Source organism: Ceratotherium simum, chromosome 29, assembly GCF_057802395.1.
Source record: "Ceratotherium simum simum isolate JZ-2026a chromosome 29, ASM5780239v1, whole genome shotgun sequence".
Classification (NCBI taxonomy): Eukaryota; Metazoa; Chordata; class Mammalia; order Perissodactyla; family Rhinocerotidae; genus Ceratotherium; species Ceratotherium simum.
In genome coordinates, this window is record NC_141928.1 from 9004662 (window position 1) to 9030946 (window position 26285).

The window sequence follows — 26285 nt, forward strand, 5'->3', positions numbered from 1 at the left end:
ATAACTCTCAGAAGTGACCCTTTCCCTTGTACTTTCCATTTTTCTTTGACGAACAACTATCACTTGAATAATAAACGTGTTTCTAAGAAAGGGAGCGTGTTTAGAGAGAGCAAACCCACGTGCGATGCTGAAGGCAGAAGCCAAACGCACCAGGATTTCCCGGAGCTCCTCCTCTCGCTGCGTCTTCTCTTTGAGCAGCTGCTGGAGCAGGTTGCTGAGGGCCCAACGCTGCTCCGAGATCATCTCCTGCAACACGAGACCACAGCCAGTGCTGCTGGAAGCTCACGGCACCCCGGCACCAGATGTTCCCGTGGCACGGTGGCAGGATCCTCCCGCACTCGGTTCTTACCATGGCAGCCCGACTCAATTCAAGGCTCTGCCCACAGTCTCAGGCTGAGTTGGGGGACAGAGCCGAGGGGCCTCTCTTCCCTGGGCATCCCCTTCCCACTTTCTCCCAAGCCTGCAACCCCCTTCCCCGTGGGGCTAAAGCCAGGCACGGGATCTAGCGACTGACGATGGTGGAGCGGTAGGAAACGTCAAACAAAGGAAATGACAAGGCACAAGTATTTGACTTCATCTCACCAACTACAGAGCATGTGGGCAGAAGCAAACGGCAGGCAGGGTAGGTGTGTAGCCCCACACCAGTCTGGAAAGCTCTACACAGATGGAGGCACATGCAGACTGTGTTTGGGTTCCACCCATCTCTTACTCTGGGAAACCCCATGGAGCCCCTGAGGTGGGAGCCCCACAAGCTCTAACGGGCAGGAGACAAGGGCACCCGCCAAGCTCAGTGGCCACATCTTCTCCGAGAGCTACCCCGACCCCCTCATCTCTGAAGACCACTTCCAGGCTCACAAAGGGCTTTCCATTTGCTAGTTCAGCCCTCTCTGACGGCCCTAAGACACAGGCTGGGCCTGGAAGATTATTTCCATTTCATGGAGGGGAGAAATGGAGGCTCAGGGAGGGGAAGTGACCTGCCTAAGGTCACACAGCACATCCATGGCAGACCCGAGACCAGGACGCCAGACCCTAGCGTTCTTTCACTGCATTGAGAAGCTCACGAGACAACTGAAGACTTCTCCACTGAGGACAGACACAGGGACAGGGACAGACAGAAGGCTCTGCCCGAAAGCCCAGCATGGGGCACATGTCCTCACACACCACTGACCCAGCCCCCTGGTGTACAACTGGGGAGACTGAGGGCCAGAGAAGGGAAAGGGCCGCCCCTCCTCCCCTACCTGCCCAGGTCCCTCAGCAAGACTGTGCTGAGACAAAACCCAGGGCCCAGACTTGCAGTCCAGAAAGCTGTCTGCTCGTCCCCGCTGCCCCCACATCTCTGTGAGCAGGACACCCAGGCTGGAGCTCACAGAGAAGCTGTCTGCAGGAAGTGACACAGTAGCATCCGGGCCCTCTCCTCCAGACAGCCTTGGGACACGGAGAAAGCTCCTTCCCCAGAGGATGTCAGCCCGTGAGTCGAAACTAGCACCCCAAAAGCATGGCTTAAAGAGATACAGACCTCAGCAGCAACCCTGCTCCAAAACAAAGAAAATGCAGAGATGGAGATGTTGCCTGGGTGAGCCTTGGCAATGAAACCCTCCTTCCTCTGACCCTCCTGCCTAGCAACAGGCTGACCCCACCGCTAACCTTGGCCTGCACTGGGCTCGGCCCCCAGACTGTGCTCCCATCAGCCTTCTGGGGCCTGGGCATCCTCCAGTCACAGCCACAGAGGAGACCAGCCCTGTCTGCTGGAGAACAGCTGCTGAAAGGCGGTGGGGGCAGCGGGGGGATTTCATCAGGGGAGGGGAGGGACAGGGCAGGCCAGGGTGCCCTACATACCTGGAGTGCCTCTGTGTCCAGGGATTTCCTCTTTAACTCCAGCTGTGTCAGCTGCAATAACTCAGTTTCTATTAACTTAATCTAAACAGAAGACGAGACAGGGTGTTTTTTATTCACATTAACCATGGTTCAGTTCTGTGCTGCTACTCTCTGACGGCCAAGTGGGGTCTGGCCTTTCTGGGGTCTCTGGAATGGAGGGACCTGTGTGCTTCGGGACCCTCATCAGCAGGGGTTTAAAAATTAGTTACTTCATGGCACTGAGTGCTCTGGGGGTGTGGACATGCTTGCCTGGTCAGTACTGTTGATGGAGAGCCGAGCACAGGGCCCGTCCCAGAGTGGGAGGTGGATCAAAGCTTGTGGAATGAAGAAGGGGCTTTCCTGCAAGGTTCAGGCCAGACTAAGGAATGGACATGGAATCCTCACTGAGCCTCTCACTGGTCCAACTCTCTTGCTTCCTCTAAACAGCTGTCGCAGAGGGTAACGGAAGTGACTGAATAATAATAATAATAGCAGTAGCTGACATTTATTGAGGCTTTCTGTGTATGAGGCCTGTGCTGTGCACTTTATATGCATTATTTCATCAACTCTCCCCTGGCTACTAGGAGGTATTATCGCTTCCATTTTACAAAGAAACGGAGGCTCAGAGAGGTTAAATAACTTGCTGAAGGACACAGAGCAGTGAGTGAGCCCTAAGTGAGTGAGCACTTGCCCTGGGATGTCTCCACTCGGGGTCTGAAGAGAAATAGCTGGCCTGGTAGGTCAAAACCACCCACAGTGAGAATGTCTGGGGGTCACCGTTCGCCCTCAGGGTGTGACTGGGGGCTGTTAGCCCTAGAGGTCAGACCCCACAGCCAGGGACCTCTCTACCTTGTGCCTATGTCCTTATGAGACCCTTGTCCTTAAGTTCCTATTACCCCACCAATCCCCGGTCAGAGGAATGAGCTTCATGTCCGGCTATGTGGAACTGACATTAAAGAGGGAAATCAAAAGGTAAGTTGGTTTTGGCCAAAAAAGAAAATGAAAGAATAAAAAGGAAAAAAACCATGCAAAATGTGAAATTCAAAGTGTGCTGAATACGATGCGATGAGCGTTCCCAAAGCCTGAAAGCTCACTTTACCTCCGGCCCGCCGACCCCGCTCACCCTCGGCAAAGCCCAGCGAGTCAGACACAGCCCCACTGATGGAGCGGCTGGGAGGCCACAGCGGTGGCAGCTGCCCATGGCCGGCCCGCAAGTCAGCAGAGCACAGCCCCATCCTCCAGGCCGAGGCCACTCTGCCATAAGGACCTCCCCGCCCACTCAGGTGGGAAATCCAGTCCATCCCAGTTCCTCAGTGTGAGCTGATGGGGGTGCTGGGTGTGAGGCGGCTGCTTTTCCCAGCGAGGGAGTCCTGCCTGGGGCGGATCAGCACAGAGGCTGCCCAGCAGTCAAGGTCGCGTGTTAGCACCGCCCTTCTCCTCAGCCCCAGGGACTGTGAGAAATCGTGAAAACGCAGGGCACTGATGAGCACCTCCCAACCGCCCCTGACCTGGGTTCTGGGAGGAAAGGGGGGTTCCAAGGGGACACCTTGTGCTTAGCTGGCGAGTGAAGGAGCCAGGATTCAAACCTTAACAGCTGCCCTGTCAGCTACCTTTGCACTCTCTGCAGGCTGACAGTACGGGTCTCGGAGGGGCCCACGACCCCTAGCACTCACCTGGTTCCTGATCTGCCGCAGCATCAGGTCTTTCTTCGCCTGGAGAGCCTCGAACGCGGCCCTCTGCATGGCACTCTGCAACAGAAATCCAGAGGTCATGGCGGCTCAGCACGGGCCGGGCAGCCTCCCTCTCCCAGGGGGCCTGGCCAGGGGAAAAAACAAAATCTGTGTCAGAAACCCCTTCATGTACGACTTTTCTGTTTCTTAGAGAGAAAATAACTTTTCAGGTCACTTGTTCGTTTTTAAAATACCATTTACTGAGAGTTTACTAGTGCTGACACTATGCCCAGTCTCTCCCCACAGGGGGCACTGAATTTCCACAACCACTGACGATGTGGGTGCTTTTACTGTCCCGTTTCACAGACCAGGAAAGTGAGGATCAGAGAAGTGAGCTGGTGGGCGCTAGGACGTGCATGTCTGTCTAGCTCTGAGCCTCACGGCAACCACAACGCCCTCTCTAAGAAACAGAGCGTTTTCCTCAGACCATCCCACAAATACTAAGTCAAACTCTTTTGGAAGAATAGAGAGATTGGAGTTGGGGAGAAAGGGAGGGGGGAACTAAGGGCCAAGCAGCGACAGAAAGACATCACAAAGGAAGAAAGGAGGGAGGTGATGCGAGGGTCGAGGAATGGGAAAGCTGAGACCAAACAATATGGACAGAGGAGGGGAGGAAGTCACGGGGGTCCTTCCTCATCTGGTCCACTGGGTAGCCCTACTGAGCACCTACTATGCGCCAGCTAAGACGGAAGGAGAGCAGACAGAGGTGCAGGGGGTTGGAAGTGAGAAGTCCAAGATCCCTCGGCCCTCTGTGGGCTAACTCCATGGTGTGATCACCATCAACCCCTGCCCCTTAAATCCTTAGGATGGAGCCCCACACAGAGCATGGGGAGTGGGCACCTGCCAGGGAAGGGGGTGCTTCTCCTTATGATGGAGCCCCCCACACAGCGTGGGGAGTGGGCGCCCGCCAGGGAAGAGGATGCTTCTCTAGAATTCAGGGACCAGAAAACTACCACCCAAAGGCCTCTCCCCACTCCTCTCATCCTGAAGGTTTGCACATTTCTAAATTCACCAAATATCTTTGGTCATACAAGCTAAGTAAGACATGGCTTCGTGCAGAGTTCTGATGTTCTGCCCTGGGCTCTCTGTGCCCCTCCCGAGCCCCTGCCCTCATGCCCTGGACAAGGGCTCACCTCCTGCAGGATCTGGCTGATGGCTTTGTTCTGATCCATCTGCTGCCACGACAGAATCTGTTGGAACCGCTCATCCATTTCGGCCATGCTGCCAGAAAGACAGCAAAATCATTCACTCTCTGAACATTTCCTGAGCACCTATTATGTGCCAGGGACCTTGGAGGAGTCAAGATAAACCATTTATTCATTCAACAGTCCTTATGGAACGCCTGCTGGGGGCCATGTCCCGGGCTGGGCATGGACAGAGTGCCTGAATCTCACGGCCCTGGAAAGAAGGGGACAGAGTCTGTGTGTCTCAGGAGCTGTGAGAGACAATCACCCAGGTCTGCTCATTCTCGCCTCCACTGGAATCCCCTCTACCAAGGCCCCTGACTTGGTTGCCCTGGCCTCTGCCCAACCGCCTCCACCAACGAGGAGCTCACCACCTCCCAGGGGAGCCACTCGGGCTGTGAGAAAGCACCCTCCACCCCAGCGTTTCTTGCCCCGGCTGTGGATCTGCTCTCAGCCCCCTAGAACAAGCCTAGTAATTCTGGCACAAAAATCCTCACCTCACATGTGTCTGTACTTTGGTACAATGTTGGTTTTGAGTTTGTTTCCTAATAATAGCTGTCATTATTGGATCCTTACGTGGCAGACGTTATGCTCATTAATGCACATTAAATCCTCCAACAACTCGAGGGGTAGGTCCTGTGATTTATGCTCACAGAGGGAAGTAACTTGCCCAAGACTTCACAGTCACTAACAGAAGTGGGACCTGAATCCAGGTCTGTCCCCAGTGCCCGTACTCCTGAGCACAATGTCATACCACTGGGAAAGGGGGGAGCAATCCTTGCATCTGCGGGGACACAGAGGATGCTGACATGTTCCAGGTGCCCGGGAGGGTGGCAGCTGTGGCAGAACCACCCAGATGGGAGGAGAAACATGAGGGCAGCCAGGGCTGCTGGCCCGTCCCTGTCTGGGGCTTCTGAGCATTGACTGAGCTTCTCTCAACTGCCTCTGCCGGGCACCTGTGGCTCCTTCAACAGACAGACCCACAGCGCCATGGTGAACCTGGAGCACCAGCCCCAGAGCGGCCATCGGCATGAAGGCAGCTCTATCAGCAGCCCCATCAGCAGCCCCTCCAGTGCACCTCGCTCCCGACCTGCGTGGACCCTCAGAGATCGACGAGAGCCCTGCCGTCAAGAGCACACCCCCGACTTGGCCTGGGTTTGAATCCTGGCTCTGCCACTGGCTAGTTGTGTCTCCTTGGGTGTGTGACACAGTCTCTCCGAGCCTGAGCTGAGACTGTAAAATGGGGTGAATAACAATACAGTCCCTCAGAGATTCCATAAGCTAACGCACATCACTTAGCCGAGTGCCTGGCGCTCAGGCAGTGCACAAGAAGTGGTAGGGATTATCGTCACTTTATCACAGCCCAACACAGAATCACAAGATTTAGCTAGACAAGTCACGCAGACCAGTCGGCACTTGCCCCAGATATCATGGTGGAGGCTGGGGCGGCCAGGGGCAGGGCATTCCAGTGCCCAGCTCTCACCCCACGGTCCTGGGCCCTGAGCCAGCCCCCCCAACTCCCTCACTCAGGAAGCCTCTTCTTACCTTACCTGGAACAAGCCTGCTGGACCAAGTTCTGCCTCTGAGACTCGTAGGCCACCTGGATGAGCTGGTTCTTACAGCTCTCGGTCAGCATCTGCTGCATGGCGGCTGAGGAGACACGGGGTGGGGGTGCTAAGACAGGGCCGCTGCTCCCGGGCTGGCCTCCGAGGGTTCACCTGGTCACCCACCTGATAGTCAACCTTAGATCTTTCTTTTTAAACTACAGAAGCAACTTAAGCTTGAAAGGCTGACTAATTATAAAATGCTGAACAACACACACACACAATCTTCCGTAATCTTGTCACTGAGATATTATTATATTTGATATATATTTTTCCAGTCAATTTTTATGCACATTTATGGATTTAAAAAAATTAAAATGAAAGAATTGAAAGTAGGGACGCAAGAAGATATTTGCACACCCATGTTCATAGCAGCATTATTCACAACAGCCAAAAGGTGCAAACAACCCAAGTGCCCACTGATGAACGGATAAACAAAATATGGTCTATCCACACACTGGAATATTATTCAGCCTTAAAAAGGAAGGAAATTCTGACATAAGCTACCCCATGGCTGTAACTTGGGGACATTATGCTAGGGGAAAGAAGACAGTCACAAAAAGACAAATACTGTATGATTTCACTTATATGAGTTACTTAGAGCAGTTAAATTCATAGAGACAGAAAGTAGAATCATGGTTCTACAGGGTCTGGGGTAAGGGAAATGGAGAGTTGCTGTTTATCGGGTACAGATTTTCAGTTTGGGAAGATGAAAAAGTTCTAGAGATGGGTGATGGTGATGGCTGCACAACAAGATGAATGTACTGTGGTCCCCCCATATCCGAGGTTTCGTTTTCCGTGGTTTCAGTTACCTCTGGTCAACCTTGGTCTGAAAATATTTAATAGAAAATTCCAGAAATAAACAATTCATAAGTTTTAAATTGTGCATTGCTCTGAGTAGTGTGATGAAACCTCGAGTTGTCCTACTCTGTACTGCCTGGGATGTGAATCATCCCTTTATCAGATCAACTGTGATGGTATTGCAGTGCTTGTGTTCAAGGAACCCTTATTTCATTTAAAAACAGCCCCGAAGTGTGAGAGTAGTGATGTTGGCAATTCAGATATGCCAAAGAGAAGCTGTAAAGTACTTCCTTTAAGTGAAAAGGTGAAAGTTCTCAACTTAATAAGGAAATAAAAAAAATCATATGCTGGGGCCAGCCCAGTGGCATAGTAGTTAAGTTCGTGTGCTCCACTTCAGTGGCCCAGGGTTCACGGGTTCGGACCCCGGGCATGGACCTACACACTGCTCATCAAGCCATGCTGTGGCAACATCCCACACACAACATAGAGGAAGATGGGCACAGATGTTAGTTCAGGGCTAATCTTCCTCAGCAAAAAAGAAAATCATATGCTGAGGTTGCCAAGATCTACGGTAACTTTTATTATAGTATATTGTTATAATTGTTCTATTTTATTATTAGTTGTTGTTAATTTCTTACTGTGCCTAATTTATAAATTAAACTTTTTCATAGGTAAGTATGTATAGGAAAAAACACAGTATATGTAGGGTTTGGTACTATCCACCATTTCAGGCATTCATTGGCGGGGGGGTGGGTCTTGGAATGTATCCCCTGTGGAAAAGGGGGGAACTGTTGTACTTAATGCCACAGAGCTGTACAATTAAAAGTGGTTAAAATGGGGGAAGTAATCATAAAAAGTGTGAAGTGGTATGTTTAGTGTGATAACATTTTAATTTTTTTAATTGTGATAAAATATATATAACATAAAATTTACCATGTCAGCATGGTGTTATGATGTTAATGGCTGCAGAGAACTACAGTGCATGGATTGCCAAAGTTTATTTAGATAATCCTCTATTTGGGGGCATTTGGATTCTTTTTGCAATTATTAAATGATACTTCAATAAACACCCCTGCTCAAACATCTTTGTGCACATCTGATTATTTCCTAAGAATAATTTTAGAAGTGCACAGTTTTAAGCCCATGAATAATGAGAGTTACCGTTTCCGCCCTCCAGAATGATCCTGCAGATTTATACTCCCTTTGGCAGTGTACAGGGCAGCCTGATACCACACGCTCTCACAACCCTGGGTTATTACCTTTTCTTGCCTTTTTGTTATTTTTATTGAAAATTTTTAGTTATAAAAATAATACATGTTCATTTTTAAAGAGCTAAGCAATAGGGAAGTTTGAAAAGGTGAGAACAAAAGTCCCCTGACACTGATCCCATTGCTGATCAGTTAATCTGATAAACATCCTTCCGGAGATGCAAACACTATTTTCCTTCTTTTGTAAATGGTGGATAGTAGTGACCTTTAAAACAGGGACATTAATGATATGACACCTCAGTAGGAGGTAGTGAGATGAACAGTGTATGGGAAGTGCTTGGCACAGTGCCTCGTACTCAGTAAACCCCAAGTGGGCATAGAATACCCTACCCTAGTACCCAGGCTCTGAAGAGCGGGACGATCCAAAAAAAATTATTCCTTATTTTAAATAACTACAAGGAACTGCCTCCTCAGCCTTCCTTGGCAAATGGCTGGATGTTCTCAGGATCACACGGGGAGGCCTCCCCTCATTAGCGTGAACAATGTGGAGCCCCAGGATCACTCCTGGGGAAGGACAGGAAGGAGAGCTCCCAGAAATAGAAGAAGGGCCAGCCATAGGTCTTGATAACAAAAACTCTAACAGGCATGCTTTGTGAAATGCCCACTTTGTGCCAGGCATTATCTCATCTAATCCTCATAATGACCCTACGAGGTAGGTAATAATTGTTCTCCCATTTTACAGATAAGAAACTGAGATTTAGGACAGTGAGGGACCAGGAATGCCCCTGAGGTTACATGGCTCGTTTCTGAGCTGGCATTCTGAATCCAAGCCCAGCCTGTTCCCAGAGCCCATGCTCCATTACTGGACTTTACTCCGCCTCCCTGGGGGTAACATTCAGTGTCCTTGACATGCGACCAATGGAGAGAGGGCTGTCCACCCCTGACCGCACAGTCAGCCAAGCTCTGTTCCCATGATCCCCCTCCACTCCCCACCCCGAGACTCACAGGCAATCTCACGTCGGCGCAGGTTCTCTGTCTCCTCCTGCGTTATGGACATCAACTGTTCCATTCTTATTCTAGAAAAAAAAAAATCCAACCGTTTATTCAGTAAAAGTAACATTTCCAACAGGGATCCCAGATGAACACCACCTCCTTCAGGAAGTCCTCCTTGATGTGCCAGCCTAGGCATGTTCTCTGAATGTCCACTGTATCATGTACCCGCACTGGGGCCCTGGTAACCTTTGGCCTCGTAATTTAGAGTTTCTTGCATAAAAAGATGAACGTTCACTTAGGTTGGTTGAGATTAAGAAAACTGATAACCACCGGTGCTGGCAATGAAGAAGAGGACACTTTCATATATTGTTGAGAGGCGTGTAAACTGGCAAAATGTTTTTTGGAAGGCAATTTGGCCATACCTATCAAAATGCCCTTTGAATATTTCCTTCAGAAATATTTACATAAGTGTATAAGGGTATATCTGGAAGATGTTCACTGTAATATTGTGTAATTATGAAACACCGGAAACCACTTCAATGTCCACGAACAGAGGGCTAATTAAAAAAATCATGATAGGGGCCAGCCCTGTGGCATAGTGGTTAAGTTTGGTGCGTTCTACTTTGGTGCCCCAGGTTTGTGGGTTCAGATCCCGGGAGCAGACCTACACCACTCATCAGCCACGCTGTGGTGGCGACCCACATACAAAGTGGAGGAAAACTGGCACGGATGTTAGCTCAGGGCTAATCTTCCTCAAGCGAAAAACGAGGAAGACTGGTAACAGATAACATGCTCAGGGCTAATCTTCCTCAGCAAAAAAAAAAAAAACATATAATCTTATAGCGGAATACTCTACAGCTATTATAAACAATGAGGTTTTTGTAGTGGCAATACATCCATGACAAAATAAGTGAAAATAGAAAAGGTGATTGCATGTATATGTGTGCATGCTGCGTGTGTGTGCATTTTTGTTCCACACCACACTGGCAGCAGCGGCTGGGAGGGGACGACATCCTTTAAAGCTCTGCAGGGTCTGACTTTGTAGAAGCAGCATATATTGTCTAAGCACTTCTGCTTCCAGCCCAGGACCCAGGCTGCTCAAGAGAAGGCCCTATCTGACGCATCCCTGGACCCCAGGTGCAGCCCAGACAGCCTCAGCCAGTGTGCTGAATGATGCCACCGGCCACAACTCAGCTCGGCCTTGACCACTCCCAGCTACCGCAGCACCACAGCTGGAGTGGGCGAGGCGGTGGGGCTACCCTGCAACCCCGGGGGAACGCCCTGCACGAGGCCTTCCCAGGCAGCAGGGGCCTGGAAGGCTGGGCCCACTGTGGCGGGGGGCTCTCACAGGACAGCAGCCAAGTCCACACTGCTACTTCGGGATCCCAGACAACCAGGAGGGGTCCACATTAATACCTTGGGGAGGGGGTGCATGGGGTGATGGGGTTCGTCCCTCCCACCTATCATCTTTTCTAATTACTAAAGTGGTGCGCCTCAGTGCAGTAAACATGCAGAGTTTGAGAAATGATACACTATATGTTCTGCTTTAATTGCAGCCACCACTTTTCCACTTAGCAATATGTTGTATTCTCCCTTGATAAGGAATATTCTTCTATAAGACATTTAATGGCTGCAGATTATTCCTTTGTACATAATCTATGTGAACAAATTCTTCCCCCCCCCCAGAAATGTGTATTTTTTATATTAGGAATATAGTTGGACATTATATATACATTCTTACGCACGTCTCTGAATTTTTCTCAGGAGTGCATATGTGTTTTAACAAACTTGAAGGCAATGATTCTTTTTAGTTCAAAGCTTTAGGAAAGCTTTCTGGCATGATCCTTGAGAATCACAAGACCTTCTCCCCTCAGACCCTCCCCACAGCCCCAGCACCCTTGGAAGGAAGGCAGTGCCCAGAAAGCGCTAGAGCAGAACACTTACCTTTCATTTTCCAGTGACTTCAAAATCTCGGAACTTTTCTTTTGCCTGCGGAGACAACCATGAAAGGTCCCTGCATCGTTCCCAGCAGGCCTGTTTCTGACAGAACTGCTCGCCCCCTACCGCACCGGCTGTGCACAGCGGGTTTAGTAACTGGGCTGGGGGGCGCCTTAGCTCTACCACTTAGGGGCTGTGCTCTCAGGCCAGTTACTCAACCACTCCAAGCCCCAGTTCCTCATCTGTGAAATGGGACTAATAATAATACAAAAACCTTCACGGAGTCTTTGTAAAGAGTGAGTGAGAAAATATACATCAAGTGCTAGGCACATGAGAAGCATCCAACAGACAGCAGCCCTGCAGGAGGCCCGGTGGGGAGAGCACGTGCACGGCGGGCGGCCTGTGTGACTGCTGCACGACGAGGAGCAAGCGACTCAGAGGATGGAAGAAAGGAAGCCTGGAAGCAACAGGGGTATGGCTAAAGCTTGTTGCTGGAACCTTTCCACAAGGGGTCCCCTAACCAGCCGTCCTCAGGCTTCCTGAGATCTCCACCTGGCCCCCTTTCTCTCAAGCCCCACCAAGACCTGCTCCTAGCTGCTCTCACCTTGGACAGGACTTGTCACTGCAAACCTCACGACAGGGTGAATGGCTGACCTCAGTGCAGCAGGTTAGGTGGAACCCAAAACAGTGGAGCAGGATGTGATCTCAACTCTCTTGTTAAACCCACTCATTTTACAGATGGGAAACGTGGGAGTCCACAGGTCCACTCAGGGGCAGTCCCACGACAAGAAACAAACCTGGTTGTGCCCAGATCAGACTCTTTTCTCTTTACGTTGGTGCAAATTACAGCACCAAGAGCGGATCCTAACGATGGAAACCTTGGGCAGGGGTAGAGACTGAGGGAGAAATGGACCTCCATCCGGGGCTCCTCGGAGAGCACCACAGTTAAGGTCTCCGGGTCTGGGGGCCAGGGGGCCGGGAGCCTGACCTCTGATTCTCCTGCAGGAGCTTCTGGATCCGGTTGGAGATGTTCTGCTCCGTCTGCTTCAGCTGCTCCTGCAGCTGCTGACGCTCTGCGTCGAGGTAGCGCTGGCGCTCACTGAGGCCCTGCTCCAGCCGGGACTGCTCCTGCAGCAGGACAGGTGGAGGTCCTGAGCAGTTGGGACCCCCTCGATACCACAGGGCAGTGAGAGACCCTGCACTGGGGTTAGGAGACCAGCTTTCCTGCCCTCATCCAGCCCTCTCTGTGTGACCCTGGAGCAGGTCCTCCCCTCGCTAGGCCTCAGAGTGTCCACTGCACACGAGGAGGCTGGACTAGGTGATCTGTAAGGGCCACCAGGTCCTGGAGGATGGAGTGAGACAGCTTTCTCCCACTGCCCTCCCAATTCAGAGGGACCTCGGTCTGAGTCAGGAGGCCCTGGTAGGGGGTGCACAGGCAGGCCTGAGCCCACCCGGCCGCTCACGAACCTCCTTGACTGTCTGGAGGATCTCATCCTTCTGACTGCTGCTCTGCTGAAGGAGCTGGGCATGCTCTCGCTGCCCGAGTTCCAGGCGCCGTTCAAACTCCAGTTTCTCCAGCATCTTCTGTTCCTGCAAGAATGTAGATCCTGGTGATGGGTGGCACAGGCCCTGTGGGTGTCAGGACACGGGAGCAGGGTGATTCCACACCTCAACTCTGAACAGTGCAGGCTGTAGGTCCAACGCTGAGCACCACCACCCTGCCATGCTGGGGCCCTCCCAGCCCAGGGCCCAACTGTAATAAAACGGGCTGTTCACTGGCAGAGGCTAGAGGTTTGGAGTCTGGGGTTAGGCTCAACCTCTCTGAGCCTCAGTCTTCTCATCTGTCAAATGGAGATGCTCTACCACCCACTGAGGCTGATGAGGATGTGATGAGGCGATGTTAAGTAAGAGGAAAGCATTACTTTACCCTCTAATTTATTTTTTATTTTTATTTTTTTAATAATTTTATTTATTTATTTATTTTTTTTCCTCAAAGCCCCAGTAGATAGTTGTATGTCATAGTTGCACATCCTTCTAGTTGCTGTACATGGGACGCAGCCTCAGCATGGCCGGAGAAGCGGTGAGTGGGTGCGCGCCCGGGATCCGAACCCGGGCCGCCAGCAGCAGAGCGTGTGCACTTAACCTTAAGCCACAGGGCCGGCCTACCCTCTAATTTAGAAGCAGGAAGAACTTGTTTCCTCATATCTTTTATAATAATTGAGATCTTTAATGAGAAGAAAAGTGACAGAGGAGAAAAGGCATTTTCTTACCTTCCTCTTCTCGTAGTCTGAGAACCTATTCTGGGGGGAAAAAAGACAGTGGTCAAGAGAAGGTGGACAGTAGTGGTTCTCACTGGCACATGGACCAGAATCACGGGGGCAGCCTGACATCATTCAGACTCCCAGCCCCATCCCAGAGCACTGCATCAGAATGGTGGGTGGGTGGCGATGAGGGGGATGGGTATTTTGATCAAGGGCCCCTGATGGTTCCAGATGACCCAGGGTTGAAAACCACTGCCCCTGGCACCACAGGAAGGTCTTCAACACAGTTCTTGGGATGCAGGACTAAGAGGGCATGGTATTCCATCACCCCCCAAAATCCTTTCATGCCCCTTTGTCATCAAACCCTCCTCCCACCCACTGGCAATTACTATCTATTTTTTTATGTATTTATTTGAACCTTTTTAAACATAAAAATGGAAATATACTATATCCATTGTGTTCTACAATTTGTCTTTTTCACTTGTCAATATGTCCTGTGACCCAAGTCTGAATAGATCTATCTCATGGTATGGATACAACACAGTTGGTTCAGCTTCTTGCCACTGACAGATATTTAGTGGGCTTCCAATATTTCACTAATACAAATAAGGCTGCAATGAACATCACTGTAAATGTCTCTTAGTGCAAGTGTTTCGCTGGGGTATGTACTGAGAAGTGGAACTTCTAGATCATGCGCTATGCCCATTAAAACTTTTGACATATATTGTCAAGTTATCTTCCACAGTGGGGATACCAATTTCCATTCCCAAGAGCAATTTATACGGCCACCTGTTTCCCCACACTCTGGCCAACAGAAATTATCAAAGCAAAATTAATGCCAATCTGAGGGGGGAAATGATATTTGTTTTAATTTACGTGTCTCTGATTGCTAGCAAAGTTGGGCATTTTTCCAAGTTTATTGATCATTTGTACTGTTTTATTCTGTGAAGTATCTGTTGATATATCTTTAGTCTATTTTTTCTCTTGGGATAGTTTTCTGCTTCATATTAATTTTAAAGAGTTCTTTCCATGTTCAGTCTGCTAATCCTTCCTCAGAAGCGTATGTTGCAAATACCTTCCGAGAGTATAAATTGGGACAATTCTCCTGGAGAGTAATCTCCTCCCTCTCTAATTCCCAGGAGCTGTCAGGAGGAATATACAACTACAAAAGCATTCACAGCAGTCCTGGTCAACAGGGAAGGGTGTCATCAGGGAACCAGAGGTGAAGAAGAGTCATGGGAGGATATGAAGCCAAACCCACAGCAGCTGGCACTCCCTGCTCCCCCTGGCATTGCCCTCCGCCTCCCAGCCACAGGGGCCCCCGGTTTGTGAGCCTCTGGTGTGGGAGCAGAGGGTGGAGCCAGAGGTGGTTTCTGTCTGGCTCCAATATCAGGTGCACCCCAACTAACGTGGCAAACCCTTGCTGAGCTTCCTCCTCCGTGCCCATCCTAAGCTAGTTCATGGCCAGGCATCCGGGAGGGCCAGCCTGGTGCTGATGCTGATGACATGTGTGCCTGTCTGACATCTTCTCTAGACTGAGAGCGTGACAGGCGTCCTGTACAGCGAGTGGCATAGAGGCAAGAAGTATTTGTTGAGAGACAACAATGAACACAGACATGATCCCACTCTCACGAAGCTCCATTCAGCAGGGGAGACAGACGTTAAACAAATCATTTCCCATATAATTCTTCATTTAATTTAGAGCTGTGATAAGTGCTCCCCAGGAAATGTACAGGGTGCTCTGAGAACACGTAAGAGAAGAGCTGGTGTGGCAGGGACATGCTGTTTAAACTCAGAACTGCAGGACGACACTGAGTTAGCAGGAGAAAGTGAGTGGGGAGAATTCCAGATGGGGGAACTGCGTGTTCAAAGGCCCCAAGGGGTTCAGGAACAGAGAGGAGCATGCTGCAGCTGACGTTTGGTGAGCTAGTGAGGTGAGGTGGCTGCGAAAGCATCTGAGCACATCAGTCTGAATGGAGGTGAATTCTAGTTTGATGGAGGAATCCACAGGCTGCAGCTCTAAACATCCCCCCAATGCCCAGGGCCCCCCGCACTACCCTCCCCCCCCACATGCCTGCAGGCAGGTGCGCCTTACCTGCCACTCTACCTCTGCCCTAGAGAACCTGTCCATGGGCCCACTGGGGCTGTCCTGGGAGTTCTCGGCTCCATCTTGCTCCAGGACTGGCAGCAGGTACTGAGAAGGGGGGTAATATTCCAGCCCTGACTCTGCAAGAGACGGACACCAGCTGACTGGGAGGGAGGAGGCAGCCTAGGTACCTGGAGCTGCTGGCGCCTGCTGGCCTTGCCTCCCTCTTTCCTCTCCAGCCTCCTTTCCCACCCGACTCAGTCCACTGCTCCCCTCTGCTCTAGACTGGGCCCTCCATATCGCTCGCCAGTCCTAACGCCTGGACCTGGAATGTGGCAAGTGCTCAATAAGCGTCAGCTGACTGAATAAATGGGCAGCCATCTGCCTCTTTACCATCCAGGTGAGAACAAGGTGATGGAAAACCTGAGATTAGTAGAGAAGCTTTACCCATCATTTCCTGTATGTGTCAGACCCTGGGCAACTTGCTTGCCTTCTCTGGCCCTGCCTAGTTTCCTCCTGTGTCATTTGAAAGGGTTCATACCCTTTCCCCATTTTCTATTGGGTTGTTTGCCTTTTTCTTGCTGATTTGTAGGAGCTCTTTACATATTGTAGTTAATAACACTGGGTCTATAATGCGTGTTGCAACTACCTTCTTCTAGGTGGTAACTTGTCTTTTTAACTTTGATGGTGTCCGTTTTTTTCTTTTTAACTTTAATATATTTTATTTAACCCAACATATCCAAACTATCATTAGTAACTGAAAGGTAAGTTGAACTGTAAAGGTGGGTTGGGGCAGGTCACATTGGACTTTGAAATCACGAGGGAGTTTGGACTTTATTCAGTGTCAGTTGCATTACTAAAGGTATTTAATCAAGGGAGTAACATGATTCTCTCTCTACTTTTAAGAATACTACTGGTGGCAGCGTGTAAAATGGGCTAGAGACCCAGAGGCAAGGGAGATTAATTAGGAAGCTACTGTAGGCAAGAGGAAACAATGGTGTGGGAATAAAAGGAAGGAGGAGGCTACAAGAACAAATGCAGAATAAACCTGGCGATTGAATGAATGGGGCAGAAAGCTGAGAAGTTGGAAGATGCTGAGATTTCAGGCAAGGCTAACTGGGACGGTGGTACCATAAATAGGGAATTCTCCGCATTAGTTTTCTGATACAGTATTAGAGTTGTAGAATTTTTCTACCCAGTGATTTTCATCACTGTACTGGATTTGTTTCCAATTTGATGATCTGTATAGCTTTCCAAAGATCATTCTATGAAAACACTCTTGAAGAGCGTCTGATATCGCGATGATGGTGTCCTTTTGAGGTAAAGAAGTTTTAGACTTTAATGTAGCCAAAGTTATCTCTTTTTTTCCCTTGGGAAGGATATAAATAGGCGATTCACAAGAAATACTAAAAATGGGCAGTAGACATATGAAAAAAAATTCAAATCATCAAGGAAATGACATTAAAATAATAATAGGCTCTCTTGTTTACCCATCAGATTAGCAGACTTTTTAGGACAATACCAAGGGTTAGCCAGGTTATGGAAAGAAAAAAGATCCTCTTAGAGACTCCTCATGGCAATGTAAACTGGTGTAACCACTTCAGAGGGCAACAGAGTGCTTGTCTGCTTTCCCCTGCCAACCCTACTGTTCCTTGCCCTAGAGGAACACTCACACCGAGCCAGAGAGGTGTGGGTTAAAATGTCAACAGTGGGAAACTGGAAATAACTCCCATGTTCACAACAAGGGGATGGCTACATAAAGGATGGGGCTCCACCATGCGAAATACCATAAGGCAGTTTAAAACAAGGCAGATCCATATGTTACGAGATAGGAAAAGGCCCAAGACTTATTCCTGAGAGAAAAAGGCAAGGCACAGAATCACACAGTATGATACCTTTTGTACATTTTTTTCTTTTTATGTTTTTAAAAGAGCAAAACCTAAAATTTTACATACATATGTATACGAACTACACAGTTTAAATAAATTGAAGGATTATTTCTCAAGCTGTGTAGTCGGTATATATAATGTTCACTGCTTTATTCTTTATATCTGTTGTAAACTTAAATATCACATAATTTAAAAATCTTTATAAAGAAAATCACTGGTTTGGTCCAGCTTGACCATTGGCTGGGTACACATTAGACCCACCTCTTGCTTGAAGGCGAATTTGGTAGATGTGTGGTTTGGTTAGGGGTTGTGTGATGTGTGTGTAACTTTTTTTTTAACTGATGTATTACATACATCTGGAAAAGAGCACAAAATCTTCACATACAGCTTGATGAGTGTTTAAAAGTGAACCCTCCCCACTCCCCTACCCATCCAGGTCCTTCCATATGCACCTCCTTCTCCCAGGAACATCCTTTTCCCTTTTCTAAGTCCTAATAATTCCTCAGGTTTCAGCCAAGCCACTTGCTCAAACAGACCTTCCTCGAGGCCCCTAAACCAGACACCCCATTGTATTGTCTCATAACCACAATCTGTAACTACATTTCCTTGTGGGATAATCTGTTTTGCCTGTTTCTCCTGCCAGCCCTGGAGCTCCGAGCAGGCAGGGACTGTGCCCTCTGTTTCTGCCGTCCCCCAGCCTGGGCTGGCACAGGGCCATCGATGGCACATTTGCTCACTGTGCTAAGGGGGCAGGCTGCCTGGCTTTACCTTTGCAGAGGAACTGCTGGATGGCCCCGGTGCCGGCACTGCACACCTCCCGCGGTGGGTAAACCATGGACGAGGCGTCGAGGTTCAGAGTCTGCAGACACAAGGGGACCCCTCTTTATATGTCATTCATTCACTGCTCAACACCGCTGGGAACCATGTGGTTTAGCTATTAACTTGTGTGCCTGCTGTCTCCTCTGCCCAGCAGGGAAGGCTCACCTGCCTTGTTCCTGCTGTGTCCCTAGCACCTAGAACGGTGACAAGCACGCAGCAAGCACAACTCATGTTTTAGGATAAATACATGAATGAGCAAAACAAAGGAAGTTGTAGGACAACATATAGAATAAGATACCATTTTTGTTAAAAAAAAATATATTCATATACTCACATTATAAAAAAAATTTGGAAGAATATATATCAAACTTACAGTGGTTTCCTGTAAAGGGTAGATTCTGGAGTACTTTCTATGTGAAATGTTTTTTAATACTGGAATTTTTTTAATATCATGTAGTATGATTTTTTTTTTCCAATTAGCAATAATCGCGCCTCGGATAAACTTCATTGGCTACGATACTGCCACTGCGTAAAGCTTAGTATGATTTTTTAGGTAAGAAAAAACAAATGTTTATAGGAACACACACGTATATGGTTACAGGCTTATGGAACCCAGGAGACAGGGACCTAGGCTCATGCAAACGCCCACCCAGCTGTCTATAGCCATGGTGTGCGTTTTCTTAACCCAGCCCTCCTCCTGCCGTCCTCTCGCTTCCCATTGGCCTTCTGATCCCACCGAGTGTTGGCACGTGTTACCTAAGGCCCCTTCAGGAACCAATATCCTCTCTGCCTGGAACAGACAGACAGGCCTCAGGGGCCAGGGGAGCCCTGGAGCAGGGACAGGGCCTGCGAGGCCACTGAGTGGGAAGGGCAGCTCAGACATCCCTCCCTAGCCCAGCTGGCATGCGGTGCGTGCTGAGTGAACACGCACTGCAGCGGGGGGCTGCTCCACAGCAGAGGAACCGAGTGCCTGCAGTTGGGGGGCCCAAGAGCAGAAAACCCCAACCTGGGGGGCCTGAATCTAAAGAAGATTAACCCCACATGGGTGATATTAGTCACCGACAGTAGAGTGTGGTGGCTTAAGAGCACGGACGCTGGGGCTGCAGCGCCCAGTTCGGTGGCCATGAGCCACATGTGGCCATTTAAGTTTAAATTTTAATTGATTAAAATTAAGAAGAATTGATTTTTGGTGGAGAAGATCAGCCCTGAGCTACCATCTGTTGCCAATCCTCCTCTTTTTTGCCGAGGAAGACTGGCCCTGAGCTAACATCTGTGCCCATCTTCCTTTACTTTATATGTGGGATGCCGCCACAGCATGGCTTGATGAGCGGCACATAGGTCTGCGCCTGGGATCCGGGCCTGCAAACCCTGGGCTGCTGAGGCGGAGCGCGCGAACTTGACCACTGCGCCACCGGGCCGGCCCCACAATTAAAAAGAACTTGAAGCTCAGTTCCTCGGTTGCACTAGCCACATTTCAAGTGCTCAACAGCCAGAGGAGGCCAGTGGCGACTGTACTGGACAGCACAGGTTACGGAGCATGTCCCCTCTCGGCAGGAGGAGAGGCTGGTGGACGGCGCTGTGCCAAGTCACACAGCCCGGGTTCAGGCTCCAGCTCGTCACGTTCCAGCTGTCTGCCCTCAAACAGGCCACCGGACCTTCCCGAGCGGCAGCGCCCTCAGACTTACACAGGCGCAACGTCGCCGACCTGGTAGGCTGTTTGATGGGTAATATGAGAGAACGTGTGAAAAAGACCTTGGCCTTGACCAAGAATGGCTGTGGTTATTGTCACAGCCTGAAACAAGTGTTGTCCAAGGTGCCACCAGGAAGCTCAAAATATTTTCTTTAAAGAATTAATATAAAATGAATTACTCTCAGAGCTCCTGTTGTCTTAGTATGGCTGCAGAATTAGGAACAGTGCTCTGAGCTGTGCTGCAGCCAGTAAGCACATGTGGCCATTTAAACATAAAGTAATTAGAATTCAGTAACATTAAACATGTAGTTCCTTAGTCATACTAGCCACAGTTCAGGTGCTCTATAGCCACACATGGCTGCTGGCCACCGACTCAGACAGCAGAGTCACTGAACACTTCCATCATCACAGAAAGTTCCATTGGACAGCACAGAAAATAACGTGTTGGCCTGTCTCTCCAGCCCGCCCAGGCAGAGGAGCTGACCACCATGGCCTTTCTCAGCCTGGCCGTCACGGCAGGAGGGATCAGCCACTGGGGTCAGCCACCTCCCTTTGCTGTCTCCAGGCTCACCCACTCACTTCTGATACAGATGCGGAAGCTCAGCAGACTGGCTTGAGAGGTAATTTGCTGATGGCTCATCAAAGGATTCCGGGATGCCTGGCCAGACTGTGTCATCGTGAAGGGGTAAGTCCCCGTTCCAGAAGGCCCAGTTGCACAGAGTGAGGAGCACAGGCCCTTGATTCAGACTGCCTGGTTTTCAATCCCATCTCTGCTATTACTAGCTGTGTGGCCCTTGGGCAAGCTCCTTAAACTGTCCATGCCTCAGTTTCTTCATCTGCAAAGGTGGCACAACAGTACTTGCCTCGCAGGATTTTCGTGAGGATTCAGGGAACTGATGCAGGTTAAGCACCCAGCCTTAGTAAGCACCAGATAAATCTGAGCCATCTTGTCATTGTGACTGTAGGAGCCCACCATCCCTGGGCAAGTTGCCTTGTGTCAGTGTCTGTTAGGGGCTGAATAGTGCCCACCCCCAAAATATGTATGTTGAAGTCCTAACTCCCAGTACCTCAGGACATCACTATATTTGGATATAGGGTCTTTAAGGAGGTAATAAAGTTCAAAATGAAGTCACCAGGCTGGGCCCTAATCCAATATAACTGGTGTCATTATAAGGCGAGGAAATTAGAACACAGACATGAACAGAGGGAAGACAATGTGAGGACACAGGGAGAAGACGGCCACCTACACCCCAAGGAGAGAGGCCTCAGAAGAAACAACCCTGCCGACACCTTGATCTTGGACTTCCAGCCTCCAGAACTGTGAGAAAATAAATCTCTGATGTTTAAACTACCCAGCCTGTGGTACTTTGTTATAGCAGCCCTGGGAAACTAGCACAGTGTCCCAGGAAGTGCTCACCCTCCCCTCCCTGCCTCCTCCTGTTCTGATGAAACTCAGTTTCTGTGGCTCCAAGCTGAGGCCACTGCCTCCCTCATGCTCTGGGCTCTTCATGATCTGGACCCTCCAGGTACAGCAACTTCCAACCACATCAGATCCCTACTCTCCCCTTAACACATCCTGCACTTTTCTCTTCTTGCCTTTCTGCGTACTGTTCCCTCCCCCGGAATGCTCCTGCTATCCAGGTTCACTTTTTCACAGCTTATTCCTCAAATACCACATCTTTCATACAGTGTTAACCCCATCAGGATTCAGCCTTATCTCTCCACTCTAGAAACAGTTTTTCTGCCTCTATTATGGCAGCAAAAGTCACATAATTACAACTGCTCACACATCGGTCTCTCTGTGAGCTCCTAAGGACCATGCCTTGAGATCCCTGTGGCCAGGGGGCAGGCATTCAGGAACATGGGAAGGGGAGGCGGGCAAGCCAGAGGGGCCCCAGGTGAGAACGGCTGCCCACTTACCTCCAGGGTTCGAACATGGGCCAGCACCTGTGGCAATCTCTGAATCTCATTTTCAGTGATGTCGAGAGTACGTAAGCTTCGAAGTTCCCCCAAGGTGTCTGGAAGCTCCTTCAGCTTGTTGTCTGGAGAGATCCCAATACAACAGCTTAACACCCCAAAGCCCCTTCACCAGCTTCCTGCCTGACACCTGCCAGGACTCGGGGGGAGGTGGGTGCCTCACTGCGACCCTGGGGCATGTGCCAGGTCCTGGAACCTGAGGCTCCGCAAAGAAGAACACGATGGTGGAGTTTCAGCGACCTGGGTTCAAGTTCCCACTCCACCACTTACTAGCTAAGTGACTTTGGAAAACTGACTTTACCTCCCTGGGCCACAGTTTTCTCATCTGTAACATGGGGATAACAATACTATTTGGCCTCTTGGGAATATTGAGGGATTCAATGAGATTATGCATATGAAGTCCTCAGCGCAGTGCCTATCACATAGTAAGTGATCAACTATTGGGGTGTCATTATTTATATGTTACAAATGGGTAAACTGAGGCATGCTCTGTAGAAAGTGCTTAAAGACAACAATAAGAAATGAAAGAGCAGGTGCGCCTGGTGGCACAGCGGTTAAGTGCGCCCACTCCGCTTTGACAGCCTGGGGTTCGCAGGTTCGGATCCCGGGTGCGCACTGATGCACTGCTTGTCAAGCCATGCTGTGGCGGCGTCCCATATAAAGTAGAGGAAGATGGGCACGGATGTTAGCTCAGGGCTGATCTTCCTCACACACACACAAAAAAGACATGAAAGAGCTGGGGGGTATGGTGAGGCAAGCCGTCTGATGCATTAGAATCTGGGCTATGCCACTACCACACTGGGTGGGCTTGAGGAAGTCACTGCTCTCTGAGCCTCATTTTCCTCATCTGTAAATCGGAGGTGATACTTTCTCCCTCTCCTTTCCTCACAGACCCGTCATGAGGCTCACTGCGTCGCTGAATGTGGAAGCGCTAGTCACTGAGTGTGGAGCACTACTCAGAACCGTTACTGTGGCTCCTGAATCGCTCTTGCCCAGTCAGTCCACTACTCGTTATTATAAACATGAATGACAAGCCTCGGGGGCCTAGCTGTCAACATCATCTGCCCTCCTCCCTATAAGGCCCTGGCTCTGAGAGTCGCAGGAACCCTCCGGATGCCCTGTCTCTGGTTACCATGGAGACAGACCGACCTAACAGGAGGTCAGTCCAGCTTAGAGGGACACCCAGGATTCGCTGCCCTCACGCTCAGTGGCTCCCACGAGGAGTACCCTGTGGACGCTGGCTGGGACAGGGCAGAGCTGACCGAGGGTCACAGGGACAGGGTTTCCTGGCCCCTACCTTTCACATTGAGGGTCTGGAGCTGAATCAGGTTCCCAATGGAACGCGGGAGATACGTCAGTTGATTCCTTTCCACGTTCAATACCTAAGAAAGAGGAGAAAACGACGTGAGAACCCACGGACAGGTAACTGTGTCCACCCCTGCTTCAGGCCAGGCATCATCTGGACACCACACACACACCTCATCTCTCCCTGACAGCCCTGTGAGGAAGGTGTAAGTTGTTAGGATCCCATTTGAGAGATGAGAAAACCAAGGCTCAGAGGGGTGACACAATGTACCCAAGAGAGCAAAGCCAGACCTTGAACTTGGTTCTTGTGGAGGTTTTATTATTTACACAGACCACAAGACGCCCGAAAACTGCCCCACAATCAGGGAGGGAGGAAGGGCACTAACAGATTCGGGGATCCAGGCGAGGTAGCATGTGGTAAGGCTCTAGTCACCCCAGTGTTGGCAGAAGGAACCCGCGCTGCATAAAGGCAGTGGGATCTGCCCCAAGGTCTCAAGGTCGGCAGCCGGTGGTGCCGGGACAGGAACCTGGGCTTGTTGGATTCTGAAGGCTGCACTCCCTCCAGGATGCGGTACGGTGAGATGAATGAGGCCAACAGGATGACACACTAAGTAGCCATTAGAGATAGATACATTGGAAAGCTAAGCAGCCATTAAAAACAATGTGGCAGATGAATATTTGATGAACCAAAGGATGGTTATGAGTTACTATCTGGTATCCAAAAGTTACAAAACAGTGAATGCAGCAATCCTATGAAAATATACTCATAAAAAAAAGTCCCAAAAGATCCTACACCAAGATATTCATTGTACCTCTAAGTGGTGGCAATTACTACTGTTTTGTCACACATTCTCTTTGGGACCTCGGGCAAGTTACAGTCATCCCTCCAAACCTCAGTTTTCTCTTCTGTAAAATACGATATCACCCACACTGTAAGGGTTGTTCATTCAAATAATTTCTTAGCCTCCCGTGTGCAAGGCAGTGCACTAGGTGAGGGCGCCGCTCCCCCAGGATTACATTTCAGTAGAGGAGACAGTCAAGCCAGGAAACACTTCATTAGTATTTATGGACTGCCATTAGTGATCTCAGGCAAATAAGCCAGAGTTGAGACAAAGGAGAATAAGGGGTCTACCTAGACAGGGAGGTCACGGAGGAATCTGTGGGACATTTAGGCTAAGAGATGAAGGATGAGCCACTCAGGCAGAAGGAAGAGCCCCGTGGAGAGGCCCTGCTGGAGGTGGGCACAGAAGGCCAGAAGAGTCTGAGGAGCTGACTGCAGGGAGCGACGGGGAGAGAGAAACAGAGGCTGGAAAGACAGGTGGGCCTATCGTATAGGTTCTGATGGGGCACAGTGAAGAGAAGAGATTTTAATCTAAGTGAGAAGGCAAGATGCTTCTTCCCCTCTAAAATGGGGGCCATCCCACCACCTGCCTCACAGGGAGGCTGCGAGGAATCAATAAATAACGCAAGGGAAATGCTTAGCCCCGCGCTGGCATGCAGGGAGCACTCAATAAATGCAGGGGCTCTGATGACAAGAGTTAGAAGTGAGATGGTGAGTCAGAGTGCTGAATTCACCATTTCTAAAAGGTAGACTTGCTCTTTTTCTATAAAGTTACGGAAGCTCACGTTGAAATCCCAAAGAGGACATGCCAACAACGTGGTAGAGAGACGTCCACAGCCCAGACTGCAATGGCGAGGGCGTCACTGGGCATCTGAACAGCAAAGGGGCCGAGTGGGGGTGGGGGAGTTGGCACCAAGTGCAGCCCTTGCTACAGCACAACTAGAACATTCTAGGCTTGTGTGGCTGCCATTGCTCACTTGGGGTTTCTGTTTCCTGCAGCCATACCTGGAGGGACGTCAGCTGTCCTATATCGTCAGGAAGGGCTGTCAGCTGATTATCGTGAAGATCCAGAACCTGTGGAAGGAAGACAGCTTAACATCTCACAGCCACCAACCCACAAAGCCCCTCCACCTTCAGGCCCAGAACGGAAAGAACATGCCAGGGGCCCTCCTCACGTCTCTGGTGTTGGAATAAAGTGCATTCAGCCCTTCCTCTCCAACTAAACGGTCATTCCGCTCCCTTCCTTTTTCAAAATATTATACCATTTCATCCTTTTATCAAATATTTATTTTTAACCGTTGAGTGAAAAGTATGCTAAAAAACAGTATGCAGACATTTGTATGCTAAAAAAGAAAACTCCCCATAGCATAAACATATATTTGCGTAGAAAAAAACTACAAAATATGCAATAAAATATTGGTAGTGCTTCTCTAGAGTGTGAAATTATATACATTTTTCCTTCTTTGCTTAACCATATCTGCTAATTTTTTTAAACAATGAAAATGAGCAAAAAAGGCCTAGGAAATATATATATATGTATACATATGAAATATAAATGTACATAAATATAAAAAATACTTTTAAGTGTTATTTTTTTTGACTACAAAAATAATGTATATTGGACCAGAACAACAGAGAGAAGCAAAAACCATCCCCAACCCCACAAACTAGAGTTAACCATGAAAACCACTCTGATGCCTATGTGACTAGTTTTTTTTTTCTTAGTGTGTATACTCACTGTCACAGTTCATGTTCACGGGGAACAATCCTGGCGTCACACCTCATGTCTACTGTGAATACATCCCTGTCCCTGTCCTGGAGGGGCTGACAGTCAGGAGGGAGTTGCCCCAGATCACAGGGCTCTTGCACTTGGACCACACACTGCATGGCGTCCCTCCTCTTCCTTCTTGTTTGGCACCATCAGTCTCTCTGCTCTCTGCTGGTTCACTTGCTAGGAGTTTATGGTTTGTCTTTCCACCTATTGGATAAGCTCCCCAAGGGCAGGCCCTGTGGCTGGTTCTCTCTGTAAGGCCAACCCATGCACAGCACATGGAAGGGACCCAATAAACTATGCTGATCAAACCCCAGACTGACTAATACATTAA

General features: G+C 49.5%; 1 protein-coding gene and 1 pseudogene across 15 annotated transcripts in view; both read right to left on the minus strand.

Moving 5' to 3' along the window:
* LRSAM1 (leucine rich repeat and sterile alpha motif containing 1) overlaps nt 1-26285 on the minus strand; it is a 41369-nt gene that overhangs the window by 10383 nt on the left and 4701 nt on the right. For 10 of the 15 annotated variants that reach the window (XM_087419043.1, XM_087419038.1, XM_087419040.1 and 7 more), the window contains 15 exons: nt 25186-25254; nt 23332-23416; nt 21978-22099; nt 18317-18407; nt 15669-15799; nt 13583-13612; nt 12780-12941; nt 12301-12440; nt 11319-11363; nt 9387-9457; nt 6319-6418; nt 4718-4805; nt 3528-3602; nt 1837-1917; nt 151-246 (listed from right to left, as the gene is read on the minus strand). In XM_087419043.1, the coding sequence (XP_087275169.1) occupies nt 151-246; nt 1837-1917; nt 3528-3602; nt 4718-4805; nt 6319-6418; nt 9387-9457; nt 11319-11363; nt 12301-12440; nt 12780-12941; nt 13583-13612; nt 15669-15799; nt 18317-18407; nt 21978-22099; nt 23332-23416; nt 25186-25254 (1386 nt within the window). Of the gene's footprint in view, nt 1-150; nt 247-1836; nt 1918-3527; nt 3603-4717; nt 4806-6318; nt 6419-9386; nt 9458-11318; nt 11364-12300; nt 12441-12779; nt 12942-13582; nt 13613-15668; nt 15800-18316; nt 18408-21977; nt 22100-23331; nt 23417-25185; nt 25255-26285 lie in introns of those variants that run through there. The other 5 variants (XM_014782172.2, XM_087419039.1, XM_087419047.1 and 2 more) reach the window with 4 other exon arrangements.
* On the minus strand, nt 18784-18904 carry LOC147913191 (U4 spliceosomal RNA; annotated as a pseudogene).